Here is a 16,320-nt window from a genome sequence, read left to right as displayed (position 1 = left end):
CGAAACGAACTCAAAACAAAAAAATGTTTATACATTAAATATGATGGTCAAAAATGTACAGAAGTGCCAACTGCCTTTTTCTAGCTTCCTAAGACCCTAAAAGAGATGTTATGGTATAGAATAGATGAGGAAATTAGTCCAGTACCATTTTATCCAATTCCTCTCAAATATCTGGTATTCTATCCAAATATTTCTATTGTACTAAAACTGAAGCAAATGCTATTGAAACAAGTACCGTATTAATTACAATGAGAAAACCTTTGTGTTTTACAGATATTGTAGACAGTTCCATTATTCTGTACAGCACAATCATAAGACGTGGAAAAGATAACTCATTCACATCCTTATTGAACTACATAATTCAGGAAACAAATTATTCAATACAAGGCAGGAAATATGTAGTTATGACATTCATTAATGACATTTCAAGAGTCAATGTGGTCATCTGAATATGCCTCTATAACAAAAACAAAAATTTTACTGTTGTCAAACTAAAGTGCAAACATTAATTTAATCATTCATGTTCTATATAATATTATGGTTTTGAAGAAAATAAAAAGGTCCATGCGAAAATGGATTCTCTATTAAGCATTATTTCTAACAGGAATTTTTTAAAAGGATAGTGAGAAATTTTTTAAAGGCTAGTGTTTTATATATCCTGGGAAAGAATTTTTTTAAAAGAAAGAAAAAAAATCCCCCACAGAGTTGGACATATCTAGAATTCCCATCTATATATAAACATTGGCACTTTCCTCATCTCAGAAATCTCATAAGAAATAAATATTTATTTCATGAATTATTGATCTGTCTCTTAGGATCCCTGTGTGAATATGAAAATGATCAATCTCTTTTTTAAAAGGTTAGAGCATAGAAGGCATTACATTTAGTTTTCTCAGAATTAAAACTATATTATAACTTTTCTACTTTCTACTTTTCACCTAAATTTGATTTTCATAGATAATTAAGACTGGAAACCTCCCTCTTTTAGATCTCTCATCACACAGGCAGAGGTTACCATCACCACCACCCTCCATTTACGTCTGTTTTCTTCATTAAAAATCTCAGACATTTATGCTGGCAGCTTTGGAAAGTACAGAAAACTGTTTATGTAGTTAGGCTGTTATGGGCAGTCCCCAGCTACGAGGTGGTAGTACTTTCCTGATCCTTTTTTCACAATATCAAAATGGTTCCAAGGGTGATGTCATGTCATTGGCAGAGAAACTTTTCCAACTGAATCTTTTCTTTCTTACTTTTTTCTTTATTTTTTTCAACTCATCCAATTATTCAAGGTCATAGTGACCCAAGCACTGAGGTTTATATGCACAAAATTATGATCCCTATTTAGATTGTAAATCAAATTCGTTTCAGAAATGACTTGTTTTCATGTGCAAATTAGGTGATGTGCTCTTCTTACATTTAACGTGTTTGTATAAAAATACTACCAATAGAGGACTGGCAGCGAGAACACAGCCTGAAGGGGTTAGTGCGCCACGGCTAGCAAGGAGGGAGTCCAGGGAAAAAGTCTGGACCTGCCAAAGAGGTAAGAGACTTTTTCTTCCCTCTTTGTTTCCTGGTGCCCGAGAAGAGGGGATTAAGAGCGCTGCTTAAAGGAACTCCAGAGACAGGCGCGAGCCGCGGCTAAGAGCGCGGACCCCAGAGACGGGCATGAGACGCTAAGGCTGCTGCTGCCGCCACCAAGAAGCCTGTGTGCGAGAACAGGTCACTCTCCACACACCTCCCCTCCCAGGAGCCTGTGCAGCCCGCCACTGCCAGGGTCCCGGGATCCAGGGACAACTCCCTCAGGAGAACGCACAGTGCGCCTCAGGCTGGTGCAACATCACGCCGGCCTCTGCAGCCGTAGGCTCGCCCCGCATCCGTACCCTTCCCTCCCCAGGGCCTAAGTGAGCCAGAGCCCCCAAATCAGCTACTCCTTTAACCCTGTCCTGTCTGAGCGAAGAACAGAAGCCCTCCTGCGACCTACACGCAGAGGCGGGGCCAAATCCAAAGCTGAGCCACTGGGAGCTGTGAGAACAAAGAAGAGAAAGGGAAATCTCTCCCAACAGCCTCAGAAGCAGCGGATTAAAGCTCCACAATCAACTAGATGTACCCTGCATCTGTGGAGTACCTGAATAGACAACAAATCATCCCAAATTAAGGAAGTGGACTTTGAGAGCAACATATATTATTTTTTCCCCTTGTCCTCTTTTTTGAGTGTGTATGTGTATGCTTCTGTGTGAGATTTTGTCTGTGTAGCTTTGCTTTCACCATTTGTCCTAGGGTTCTGTCCGTCAGTTCCTTTTTTTTTTTTAACTTTAAAAAAAAATTTATTTCTTAATAATTATTTTTTATTTTAATACCTTTATTTTATTTTATCTTACTTTATTTTATTTTATCCTCTTTCTTTCTTTCTTTCTTTCTACTTTTTCTCCCTTTTATTCTGAGCCGTGTGGATGAAAGGCTCTTGGTGCTGAAGCCAGGAGTCAGTGCTGTGCCTCTGAGGTGGGAGAGCCAACTTCAGGACACTGGTCCACAACAGACCTCCCAGCTCCATGTAATATCAAACAGCGAAAATGTCCCAGAGATCTCCATCTCAACACCAACACCTGGCTTCAGTCAATGACCAGCAAGCTACACTGCTGGACACCCTATGCCAAACAACTAGCAAGACAGGAACACAACACAACCCATTAGCAGAGAGGCTGCCTAAAATCATAATAAGGCCACAGACAACCCAAAAAACACACCACCAGACGTGAACCTGCCCACCAGAAAGACAAAATCAAGCCTCATCCACCAAAACACAGGCACTAGTCCCCTCCACCAGGAAGCCTACACAACCCACTGCACCAACATTAGGCACTGGGGACAGACACCAAAAACAACAGGAACTACGAACTAGCAGCCTGCAAAAAGGAAAACCCAAACATAGTAAGATAAGCAAAATGAAAAGACAGAGAAGCACACAGCAGATGAAGGAGCAAGGCAAAAACCCACCAGATCTAACAAATGAAGAGGAAATAGGCAGTCTACCTGAAAAAGAATTCAGAATAAAAAAGATGATCCAAAATCTTGGAAATAGAATAGAGAAAATGCAAGAAACATTTATCAAGGACCTAGAAGAACTAAAGAGGAAACAAGCAATGATGAACAACACAATAAATGAAATAAAAAATACTCTAGAAGGGATCAATAGCGGAATAACTGAGGCAGAAGAATGGATAAGTGACCAGGAAGATAAAATAGTGGAAATAACTACTGCAGAGTAGAATAAAGAAAAAAGAATAAAAAGAACTGAGGACACTCTCAGAGACCTCTGGAACAACATTAAATGCATCAACATTCGAATTATAGGGGCCCCAGAAGAAGAAGAGAAAAAGAAAGGGACTGAGAAAATATTTGAAGAGATTATACTTGAAAACTTCCCTAATAAGGGAAAGGAAATAGTTAATCAAGTCCAGGAAGCACAAAGAGTCCCATAAGGATAAATCCAAGGAGAAACATGCCAAGACACATATTAATCAAACTATCAAAAATTAAATACAAAGAAAACATATTAAAAGCAGCAAGGGAAAAACAACGAATAACACAAAAGGGAATCCCCATGAGGTTAACAGCTGATCTTTCAGCAGAAACTCTGCAAGCCAGAAGGGAGTGGCAGGACATATTTAAAGTGATAAAGGAGAAAAACCTACAACCAAGATTACTCTACCCAGCAAGGATCTCATTCAGATTTGATGGAGAAATTAAAACCTTTACAGACAAGCAAAAGCTGAGAGAGTTCAGCACCACCAAACCAGCTTTACAACAAATACTAAAGGATCTACTCTAGGCAGGAAACACAAGAGAAGGAGAAGACTTAGGATAACAAACCCAAAACAATTAAGAAAATGGGAATAGGAACATACATATCGATAATTACCTTAAATGTAAATGGATTAAATGCTCCCACCAAAAGACACAGACTGGCTGAATGGATACACAAACAAGACCCATATATATGCTGTCTACAAGAGACCCACTTAAAACCTCGGGACACATACTGACTGAAAGTGAGGGGACGGAAAAAGATATTCCATGCAAATGCCAATCAAAAGAAAGCTGGAGTAGCAATTCTCATATCAGACAAAATAGACTTTAAAATAAAGACTATTACAAGAGACAAAGAAGGACACTACATAATGATCAAGGGATCAATCCAAGAAGAAGATATAACAATTGCAAATATTTACACACCCAACATAGGAGCACCTCAATACCTAAGGCAAATACTAACAGCCATAAAAGGGGAAATTGACAGTAACATATACATAGTAGGGGACTTTAACACCCCACTTTCACCAATGGACAGATCATCCAAAATGAAAATAAATAAGAAAACACAAGCTTTAAATGACACATTAAACAAGATGGACTTAATTGATATTTATAGGACATTCCATCCAAAAACAATAGAATACACATTTTTCTCAAGTGCTCATGGAACATTCTCCAGGATAGATCATATCTTGGGTCACAAGTCAAGCCTTGGTAAATTTAAGAAAACTGAAATTGTTTCAACTATCTTTTCCGACCACAACGCTATGAGATTAGGTATCAATACAGGAAAAGATCTGCAAAGAATACAAACATATGGAGGCTAAACAATACACTACTTAATAATGAAGTGATCACTGAAGAAATCAAAGAGGAAATCGAAAAATACTGAGAAACAAATGACAATGGAGACACGACTACCCAAAACCTATAGGATGCAGCAAAAGCAGTTCTATGAGGGAAGTGTATAGCAATACAATCCTACCTTAAGAAACAGGAAACATCTCAAATGAACAACCTAACCTTGCACCTAAAGCAATTAGAGAAAGAAGAACAAAAAAACCCAAAAGTTAGCAGAAGGAAAGAAATCATAAAGATCAGATCAGAAATAAATGAAAAAGAAATGAAGGAAACGATTGGAAAGATCAATAAAACTAAAAGCTGGTTCTTTGAGAAGATAAACAAAATTGATAAACCATTAGCCAGACTCATCAAGAAAAAAAGGGAGAGGACTCAAATCAACAGAATTAGAAATGAAAAAGGAGAAGTAACAACTGACACTGCAGAAATACAAAACATTATGAGAGACTACTACAAGCAACTCTATGCCAATAAAATGGACAACCTGGAAGAAATGGACAAATTCTTAGAAATGCACAACCTGCCAAGACTGAACCAGGAAGAAATATAAAATATGAACAGACCAATCACAAGCACTGAAATTGAGACTGTGATTAAAAATCTTCCAACTAACAAAAGCCCAGGACCAGATGGCTTCACAGGCAAATTCTATCAAACATTTAGAGAAGAGCTAACACCTATCCTTCTCAAACTCTTCCGAAATATAGCAGAGGGAGGAACACTCCCAAACTCATTCTACGAGGCCACCATCACCCTGATACCAAAACCAGACAAGGATGTCATAAAGAAAGAAAACTACAGGCCAATATCACTGATGAACATAGATCCAAAAATCCTCAACAAAATGCTAGGAAACAGAATCCAACAGCACATTAAAAGGATTATACACCATGATCAAGTGGGGTTTATTCCAGGAATGCAAGGATTCTTCAATATATGCATATCAATCAATGTGATACACCATATTAACAAACTGAAGGAGAAAAACCATATGGTCATCTCAATAGATGCAGAGAAAGCTTTCGACAAAATTCAACACCGATTTATGATAAAAACCCTGCAGAAAGTAGGCATAGAGGGAACTTTCCTCAACATAATAAAGGCCATATAGGACAAACCCACAGCCAACATCGTCCTCAATGGTGAAAAACTGAAAGCATTTCCACTAAGATCAGGAACAAGACAAGGTTCTCCCCCTCACCACTCTTATTCAACATAGTTGTGAAAGTTTTAGCCACAGCAATCAAGAAGAAAAAGAAATAAAAGGAATCCAAATCAGAAAAGAAGAAGTAAAGCTGTCACTGTTTGCAGATGACATGATGCTATACATAGAGAATCCCAAAGATGCTACCAGAAAACTACTAGAGCTAATCAATGAATTTGGTAAAGTAGCAGGATACAAAATTAATGCACTGGCATTCCTATACACTAATGATGGAAAATCTGAAAGTGAAATCAAGAAAACACTCCAATTTACCACTGCAACAAAAAGAATAAAATATCTAGGAATAAACCTACCTAAGGAGACAAAAGACCTGTATGCAGAAAATTATAAGACAGTGATGAAAGAAATTAAAGATGATACAAATAGATGGAGAGATATACCATGTTCTTGGATTGGAAGAATCAACATTGTGAAAATGGCTCTACTACCCAAAGCAATCTACAGCTTCAATGCAATCCCTATCACACTACCACTGGTATTTTTCACAGAACTAGAACAAAAAATTTCACAATTTGTATGGAAACACAAAAGACCCTGAATAGCCAAAGCAATCTTGAGAACGAAAAATGGAGCTGGAGGAATCAGGTTCCCTGACTTCAGACTATACTACAAAGCTACAGTAATCAAGACAGTTTCGTACTGGCACAAAAACAGAAATATAGATCAATGGATCTATATTAAATTATATTTAAAAACTACAAATCTATATTAAATTATATTTAAAAACTACAAATAGAACTACCATACGACCCAGCAATTCCACTACCTGGCATATACCCTGAGAAAACCGTAATTCAAATAGAGTCATGTACCAAAATTTTCATTGCAGCTCTATTTACAATAGCAGGAGATGGAAGCAACCTAAGTGTCCATCATCGGATGAATGGATAAAGAAGATGTGGCACATATATACAATGGAATATTACTCAGGCATAAAAGGAAACGAAATTGAGTTATTTGTAGTGAGGTGGATGGACATAGAGTCTGTCATACAGAGTGAAGTAAGTCAGAGAAAAACAAATACCGTATGCTAACATATATATACGGAATCTAAGAAGAAGAAAAAAAAAAAAGGTCATGAAGAACCTAAGGGTAAGACGGGAATAAAGACACAGACTTACTAGAGAATGGACTTGAGGATATGGGGAGGGGGAAGGGTAAGCTGTGATAAAGTGAGAGAGTGGCATGGACATATAGACACTACCAAACGTCAAATAGATAGCCAGTGGGAAGCAGCTGCATAGCATAGGGAGATCAGTTTGGTGGTTTGTTACCACCTAGAGGGGTGGGATAGGAAGCGTGGGAGGGAGGGAGATGCAAGAGGGAAGAGATATGGGAACATATGTCTATATGTATAACTGATTCACTTTGTCATAAAGCAAAAACTAACACACCCTTGTAAAGTAATTATACTCCAATAAAGATGTTAAAAAAATACTACCAATCTCATAATGACTGATATTTAAAAGAAAAAGTTAGGTGTTCAAATATTCAAATCGTATGATGTGTTACTAACAGTAAATAAGTTTCAAGAATAAAAAGTAAAATTTCAAACCAGAAGTCATGGTTTCTATCTAAAAGCTGATTTATATTACATTCTATCTAGACAAGTATGAAAATAATTATGTAGAATTAAAAACGTATTTCAAATAAAATGGTAATTAAAAAGCACAAAATTGTTTATACACCATTATGAAAACAAATGAAAAGTATTAATACTCATATCTATATACCACAAGGACATAAATACTGAAAGCAACTATGAATGAAAACAATATGAGAAGGTAGTGGGATTATACTTGATTTTTAAAACTGTTTATAATTTAAAAGTTGTTATTCCTAATAGCATGAGATTTAGAGAAAGTAACTAAGAAATAAACTCACCTTTACATACTTTTGTCTATAAACACATTATAAACAATTTATCATTTATAGATTATGTATATTTTTTTCAGACTATGTATACTTTTAAATGAAAAAAATGGCTTAAATATTAACATTCGCATGAAGGTTATGACTTACTGACATTATAATCATCTCTTAGTAAATAAAATAATAAGTTAAATTACAAAATATCATATAAAAATCCTTTCATCTTTTATGATGGTTAAATAAAAAGGGTATACCTAAAATGAGTAATCTGCTTTCTTTCCTCATTATCCTGAACACAGAGGAAAATATGATATTATTTAACTTTAACATATTCCTAAAGTATTAGCATTAGTTGAATGCTTATTTATATAATCCTTTCTCAAATTTTATATTATACCAAACATAATTTTTACAATAAAAAATTACTGCATTTTTACTGCCAAATAGAATGATAAAATCATGTCACAGAAAATATAATAGGATCATCATACTGCTTGAAATGCCAGAAACAGTGATAGCCCAAACTGAAAATGTTTCTTGGAAGACTTAAAATTTCTTAGTACACACAGGTCTTTCTAAATGACTGAGGACTAGAGCTCCTTTTCTTATGAGAAGTCTTTCAATCGCTTTGTAAAACTCCTATCAGCATTATCCTGGAAATTTGGAAAAAATTGGTGAAAACAATGGAATCACTGAATATCAGGCCTCACTCACAATAACTAAATTGTGACCAAGCACCCTCTTTAAAGACATTTAAATTTCATTAAAATATTACATTACCAAGGAGAAATAGCACACTATTTAGTTATAGATGTCCAGTTGTAAAAGTCCATTTATCTGCCTAGGTACAGTTACAGGAACCCACAGAAATTTTATGACTATTTTGCCCTGCCAGAAGAAAATCTACCTCACCATTCCCAAGAATAATGCTAGGTCATTAGATTATTTATAGACTCTGACATTCAATCACAATTTATTGAAAGGCTAATATATGTGCTGGACCCTGGCAAAACAAAAAGTGAACAGGATAGATATGATTTCTGTAATTCCTAGGCTAAAGACCCAGTGAGAGACGAAAAAAAAAAAAGTTCAGTTCCATCCCTGTTCAACGTGTGGTATTATGTTCTGTGATGGACAAAGTTCCAGATATTATAAAGGCATTCAGGAGACTTAAGGAGTTAAAGCAAAGTTGACACGTAAAAGATGAACAGCACTGATAGATGGGTACAGCAAGTGGGAATTAGGTCAGAGAACTCCAGAATGAGTGAAATGCATGTACAGAAGACTTGCAGACAGAGGACACATGAAACATTTACAAAGTTCAAATTAACTCAGTATGGCAGGAGCTGAGGGAGAGAATTGAGAATGAGATATTCTGTATAGATATTACAGTATCAGGAGTGGGGGAGTAGATAGGATGGTAGACTTGGGACCCCTAAACCAGAAGCAAAATTAAAAACAAAAAAAAAAAACAAAAAAATAACCAAGTTGAGAATGTGGAACTTCATACCTAAGTCTATAGAGGGCATAACACAGGTGAGTAATGTAACTGGGTTTCTGCTTCAGCAGAATAGTCAAGTTCCAGACTGCTAGTGGGTGATTGCTACTGGTGGGAGGTTGCAGGTGGCCTGAACTAAGGAGGTTGCTCTTGACTCTAAGCAAATTAGACAAACCACCATGCATGGGAGTTAGAAAGGATGTCTTTTGGATTGGGAATGGGAGGTAAATACGGTCAAAACAAAACCCAGGTTCTGGTTAATCAAGTGGGTGGAAGGAGAGGCAGAGCTGAAGGTTCTGACCTCCAGGTCTTGTATGACACACAGATAAATCCAACAACTGGGTATTCACACCCACAGCTCAGGAAAGATAGATGCTACAGCAAGGATTTGAAAATAATCAGCGCTGCTGACTTGGGAATGAAGCAGATTACCTAAGAATGCATGTAGCTGGGAAAAAGAAAGATGTCTCAGACAGACACCTGCAGAACACTTAACTAAAACAATGCAGGAGACCTACTAGAGAATGGACTTGAGGATATGCGGAGGGGGAAGGGTGAGCTGTGACAAAGCGAGAGAGTGGCATGGACATATATACACTACCAAACATAAGGTAGATAGCTAGTGGGAAGCAGCCGCATAGCACAGGGAGATCAGCTCAGTGCTTTGTGACCACGTGGAGGGGTGGGATAGGGAGGGTGGGAGGGAGGGAGATGCAAGATGGAAGAGATATGGGAACATATGTATATGTATAACTGACTCACTTTGTTATAAAGCAGAAACTAACACACCATTGTAAAGCAATTATACGTCAAATAAAGATGTTTAAAAAAAAAACCAACAATGCAGGAAGAGGATCACCCAACCCCTGAAACCCCCTACACACACAGAGTGTTAAATTTTAAAAATGTATATTAAAAAAAGAAAGAGAAAGAGAGAGACTGAAAAGGCCAGAAAATTATTAGAGAAACCAGCAGAGCATCATGGAAGCAAAGGGAAGTATTTCAAATTGGACCAAATGGGATGAACATCATCAAATGTTATCTTTGGATGAAAGAGAAATGAGGGCTGATGAGTGTCTGCTACTCAACAAGGATGTCACAACAGACCTTGACAGGAGCCATTCCTGGGGGTGATGGGAAGAGGAATAGTGGTAGCAGTGAGTCGTCTCTACTTTAAAGAGTGTGGCTGTGAAGGGGAGGGAAAAAGACAGGCAGGCTGGGAGGCAAGGTAGATTGAAAAGGATGTTGCAGTTTGTGTTGGCTGGGTTTCTAGGATAAGAAAGGCTTGAGGGTCTTTAAAATGCTGATGAGACTTAGAGCTGGGAAAACTGCTACCAGACAGAAAAAGGAGCCCACTGGGAAGGCTCTGTAGGAGGGCTGGAATGGGATGAAAAGCAAGGTGGAAAGATTAACTAGAGAAGGGGAATCTACTTCCTCCATTTTTATGGTGGAAAAGCTGCCAGTGTGGGCTTTTCCTTGAATGTCTTCCCATGCAGATAGCTTTTATTGGAATTCAGGCTACTCACTCCACTGAAACAGCAGACCCCATCTCCCCATCCTCTCTTCCCACAATGCAAATTTATCTGGTAATCTCTTTTCTAGGTATTTATGAGTAAGCCAGGCATCATCTTATTATCTCAGAACATTGTTTTAAGCACTGTATTACTAAACATATATGTGTATGTTTGTGTGATATATGTGTGTGTATATACGTGTATATATACTTATATGTATATATAACAATTCATTTTCTATTTTAATTAGGTTCCGGCGATACAATCTTATTACAAATTTTGCAGTCAGTAACACTGTCAGTAAGCTCAATTATACATGTTCCAAAAGCACATAAAATTTCATTAGACAAATTATATCTTTGTCAACTATAATCCATCAACCTTGTTATAGAATAAGTGCAAGAGGAAGCATTCTGGACCTACCGTTACACCCCAACGTTAAGAGAGCTATTAACTTTGACAACGGTGACTCAGGTGAAACAAATGATCCCTTACAAACCTCAACATTTCTTATTCAGAGAGGCTACTCTGTATGAGGGAAATGTGGCTCACTCTCAAGGAAGCTGTTACATTAAACACTAAACTGAAATGTGCTACAAATAGAATAGAAAGTTATCCATCTGCTGAGGAAAAATCATCAGTTTGATTAATCTAAATGAAACCAGATAATACACTGTGTAAAAGATGAAACTAGTAAATTGTCGGCACCAAAATAAAACCTCTTAAAGATATTTTAAAATTTCTTTTTATTGAAGTGTACTTGATTTACAATGTTGTACCAATCTCTGCTGTACAGCAAAGTGACTCAGTTATACACATAGAAACATTCTTTTTTTAAAATATTCTTTTCCATTATGGTTTATCACAGGATATTGAATACAGGTTCCTGTGCTATACAGTAGGATCTTGTTGTTTACCAAGCCTCTTAAAGATATTAAAGAAGGAGGGGAAGGAGGGAAAGGGGGAGGAGAAGAAGTCATTCTATATATTGCTCCATAATCTATCTCCAAGAAATAAGGAAACAGAGAATGGTCACTGTGACTCACCTTGGTGGGTCCATTTCCATTAATTGCCACTGGTAATGTTTCATAAAACACATTCTTAGCTCTGGCTTTGCCATTTTCAAATTTCAGAACAACTTCATCTGGGTTAAAAAGACAGATTTTAGTAATTTAAAATGTGTGTGTATGTATTCATATATACATATACATGTATATCTATCTATCTATCTATACATCTTGTTTTTGTTATAAAATTTCTCATGCATGCTATTCCATGTGCTACACTTTTGGAGACTTGGCCTGCTCCAAGTCAGCAGATATCCAAAATGAAGGACAACACTGACACACACATGGATTCTGAGCACCTGACATTCTCCAACCTGGTGCTGGCAAACTGAGGTGCTAAGACACCAAGGGGTCTTGGTGGAAGGAAAGCATCTTTGCAATACTGCCTCTGCCTTTTGAGAGTGACATAATCCCAGATGAGTTAAATTACTGTCTCAATTTATTCATCTATAAAATGGGATTCTTGCCTGCTTTTCTAGGTTATTATAAAGATAATAACAATATATGTATGGCAAATAGAAAACTGCCAGGCATAAGCTAGGTTTCTACAACTGGCCATCACTGATAGTATTTCCAGTTCTTGAAAATCAGGCCTAATATAAATTCCAGGAATATAAAAGTCACATGGGAGCAGAAACATTTTTTGTTTTGTTTTCAAGTTCCTTTCCTCACATTTCCAGAGCACTCCAAACTAAATGCCTTCCATTCTAAGAATGTTTTTACTTATGAACTGCCTTGAAGAACTGTACTGAACTGCAATGTATTTTTAATTTCTGAAATATTAATGCATTAATGTATGTTTATTTTTAATGTATCAATTAATTAAATTTAATGTGTTAATGTATTTTTATCAAGATACATGTCTATCAGGAAAACACATATAGGCATGCGCACACACACACACACACACACTCACTCCACAGTGTACATGTCTCGTTACCAGTTACCTTTAACCTAGGTTAAAATACTCTAATACTCCTGAGTAACTCACAATGTAAAGATCTGATACTGAAAACCGTGTAATAACAAAGTGTAATTAATTCAAAACTATATCTACAGTCCCCAGATGGTGAGATACTAAAGTCTAAGTTACCTAAAGGCAGAAGCATCTCTTTGTACTATTCTTAGGAAATGATTTTAACTGAACGTATTTATATCAAGCTCAGCTTGAGTACAATGTTTTTTAAAAGCTGCAATACCTACACGTCAATCTTAGTCATAGCCCCAAATGAATGTAACAAAAGACAGACAGTTGAAAACACAGGTGTTCATTTGCACACATGAGCAACCCAGTATTTAGGAAGCATACCTACAGCTCCATTTAAGGTCTGGAAAATTTTGCATTTGTGATCCAGTGTGATGTTAAGAGCTTCCTAAAAATGAGAATAGAAAAAATATTTAAAATGACAATAAAAACAGCAAACAACACTATCATGTTAATATAGTTTGTTTTTTTAGGGAATTTAAAGACCCTATACATAAATTATTATAGCAACCTTCTTCAGAAAGACCCCTGTTACGTTAAGCTGTTGAGGTTGGGGATTATTATTATGCAGCATAACCTCTCTGACTGCTACAGTAGGTTTATAATTAATCAACCTAATCATAAAGATTAATCTGCTTTACAAATCCTATTCTCAATGTAGTTTTTCAGCTACATTGCTCTGTCATAATAATACTCCTAAAATTGTCTTTGCACGCTGTTATGGATTGAATTTTTGTGTTCCCTCAAAATTCCTATGTTCAAGCCCTAACCCTCCCTCTGTCTCTGTCTCTCTTGTCTCTCAGCAAGAAGGTGGCTGCCGTCTATAAGCCAGGAAGAGAGCTCTCACCAGAAACCAACCATTCAGGCACCGTGATCTCAGACTTCTAGCCTCCAGAATGGTGAGAAAATAAAGTTCTGTTATTTTAGCCACCCAGTCTATGATATTTTGTTATGGTAAACCAAGCAGACTAAGACACATGCTAACCAGATAAAATCTTACGCTTAGAGAAAAACTTAAATAGGATTTACACAACAAAAAATATTACAGACCCAGCAGTGATATTTCAGAGGAAGCATCCTAAAGCAAAAACAATTAAATAAGACTCAGAGCACTTTCACTGTTGAATTACACTCAGAAAGACAAGCATCAAGCTGCATGGGCTAGCACTCATGCCAAGAGTAGGTTTCTGCTCTTGGATTAGAAACCAAGTCCTCAGGCTTGCAGTGCCAGGCACGTAGAGACAGTAAAAAACTGGAGAGAAGAAAAACAAACATTTAAAGAATACAGTTTCTTAAGAAGTATCTAATGAAAATATATAGATAACTGGAGTATTTATCTAAGAAAAAGCAGCAGCTACAGTTGCAAACTCACTGTAAAATATACATAAAAAAACACTTATGTTTCCTAATGACAGCACCTAGAAATACACAATTCAGTAAATTTTAGAACTGTACTGGTTATACATAGTAAACTTATGAAACATTAACTTAAACTAGTTGAATATACTAAAAATATTATCAAATTAGAGAACTTTGTTTTTACTTTTCTCCAAAGTTTCATTTAAACCAGTCAGAAATATTGTCCTTAGGGTTTACGGCAGGCTGCTATTGTCCCCAACATTTCTCCCGTTAATAAGAGAATTCAGATTTTTAGTAGGACACATGTACTTGAAATAAAGAACAAAACTCCTTTGCATATTTTATGTGGTCAAATAAATATGCTCTGGTCAAAGAAAAGTATGAGAAAGTATTTTGTAAGACTTCTAGATAAGCTACTTAGAGAGCATTGACACAACTGAAATGGCCCTTTATTTACTATTCTGCCTGTTAACTGCCCAGAATATGGATGCAATGGCTGGAGCACCAGTAGCCATTTCAACAAGGAAGTTACACTGAAAGTGAGAGCTATTACCTACCCTCTTCAATGGATCAATGTAAATTTTAGTATAAAATAACTGATCATCATCATTATCCTGGAGATTCCACTGTTGAACTATACGGTTGATATATGGAGCATAACCAATAAATCCTGCAATACAAAAGAGAAAGAATAGAAGATTCAGAATTCAAAGACCGAAACTCATGTCTATGTTAATTTTATAGACCAGTCGCACAGATTTGTAAAGCTATTAGTCCTAATCCTTAATTTTGAATTTCATAGCTCACCATGACAGAAATATGAGTTATTGGGTATCCTTTGTTTCCATATATAAACTACAAGAGAGGAAGTTTTTACTACCAATTGCAAAATCAAAGACTCTTTGAATAAACGTATTCCCCAAATTAATTGACACAAGAGGGAGAACTAATGTTTTAGAATGCTTGTAAGGGAAAAAAAGAGTTACTAGGAAAAAATTAGAATTAGACAGAAGAATTTTCTTTCTGACCTTCTAAAATGCTGTTCCTAGATCCTTTGTAAAGGATTCACTGTTTCTGGGAAAAAAAAAACAACTCTACTACAGTGGTTTTAATGTTAGTACGCAATCAAAGGAATGTTGGATATGTCACGGACTGCAAACATCCCAAAGAAATTTTATATCTAGGATATTTGGGGAATTTTTCCTTCACTGAGCTAGTCAGTAGTGTGTTTGCTAAACCATTTTCTGGCTGGGTTTTGTGTGTCATGGTCTGGAGAAAGGAAGTCTAAAATTGGATTGTTCACCTTGGCCTTAGGGCATAAGCGTTAAATATGCCAACAACAGCTGTCTGTAAAAGACACGGAAAACAGGCTCATTTTTCCTGTGTTTGAGTCTTCCCCTGAATTTCAGAAATGCAGCCAAACTGCTATGCTTCATTGACGTGCAGTGCTTTTTAAAAAGGACCAATTTTATTCCTGTGAATCGAAAGGAAACCTAGTTTGTTACCCTCAAAATTAAAATGTCCTCATAGGAATAAAAGAATTAAAAGAAATAGGTCAAGGAATATGATTGCTAACTAGAGAAAACAAGACAAAATGAAAACATGACTAAATCAATCACTGGTGGCTCATTTTTTTGTGTCATTTTTGCCAAATAAAAAAATTCCAGAACACTGAAAAAGATGTATTTCTTAATTCTTATAACCAATCTTTTGTGATAAAAAACATATTCAAGAAGGAACACATGATATTTTCCAATGGTTTATATGACTGTTTTTCAAAAACTATGTATCCTTATCTGTTTCATAAATCCCAAGTGTCCTAAAAAGTGAAAAGGAATTACATCTATTTTCATAGTATGTGATATATATTGTATGATTTACATTTTTCTATGAAACTGTCATATCATTTCAAAAGAATTAAGTTTCTAATATTATGCAATTTTCCTCATAAGGAAACATGTTTACTCTCCACGATAAAGATTTTTTTTAACCAAATGAGGTACCCACAAACAAAACTCATGTCTCTTAAATAACTCTCAATATATCATTCACAAACTTACACAAACTTTTATTGAACATACTTAGATTTTCTAGCATTTCTTTAATTATTTTGACTACAGAGGGCA

General features: G+C 36.2%; 1 protein-coding gene across 2 annotated transcripts in view; it reads right to left on the bottom strand.

Moving 5' to 3' along the window:
* PLOD2 (procollagen-lysine,2-oxoglutarate 5-dioxygenase 2) overlaps positions 1–16,320 on the bottom strand; it is a gene marked incomplete at its 5' end in the record, with an annotated part of 107,053 nt that overhangs the window by 33,208 nt on the left and 57,525 nt on the right. For both annotated transcript variants that reach the window (XM_082654819.1, XM_082654820.1), the window contains 3 exons: positions 11,830–11,927; positions 13,160–13,223; positions 14,752–14,864. In XM_082654819.1, coding sequence (XP_082510945.1) covers positions 11,830–11,927; positions 13,160–13,223; positions 14,752–14,864 — 275 coding nt within the window. The remainder of the gene's footprint in view (positions 1–11,829; positions 11,928–13,159; positions 13,224–14,751; positions 14,865–16,320) is intronic.

Source organism: Grampus griseus, assembly GCF_964374135.1.
Source record: "Grampus griseus genome assembly, chromosome: 5".
Taxonomy (NCBI): Eukaryota; Metazoa; Chordata; class Mammalia; order Artiodactyla; family Delphinidae; genus Grampus; species Grampus griseus.
Note: the sequence above shows the minus strand (reverse complement) of the source record. Positions and strands in the feature narration are given on the sequence as shown.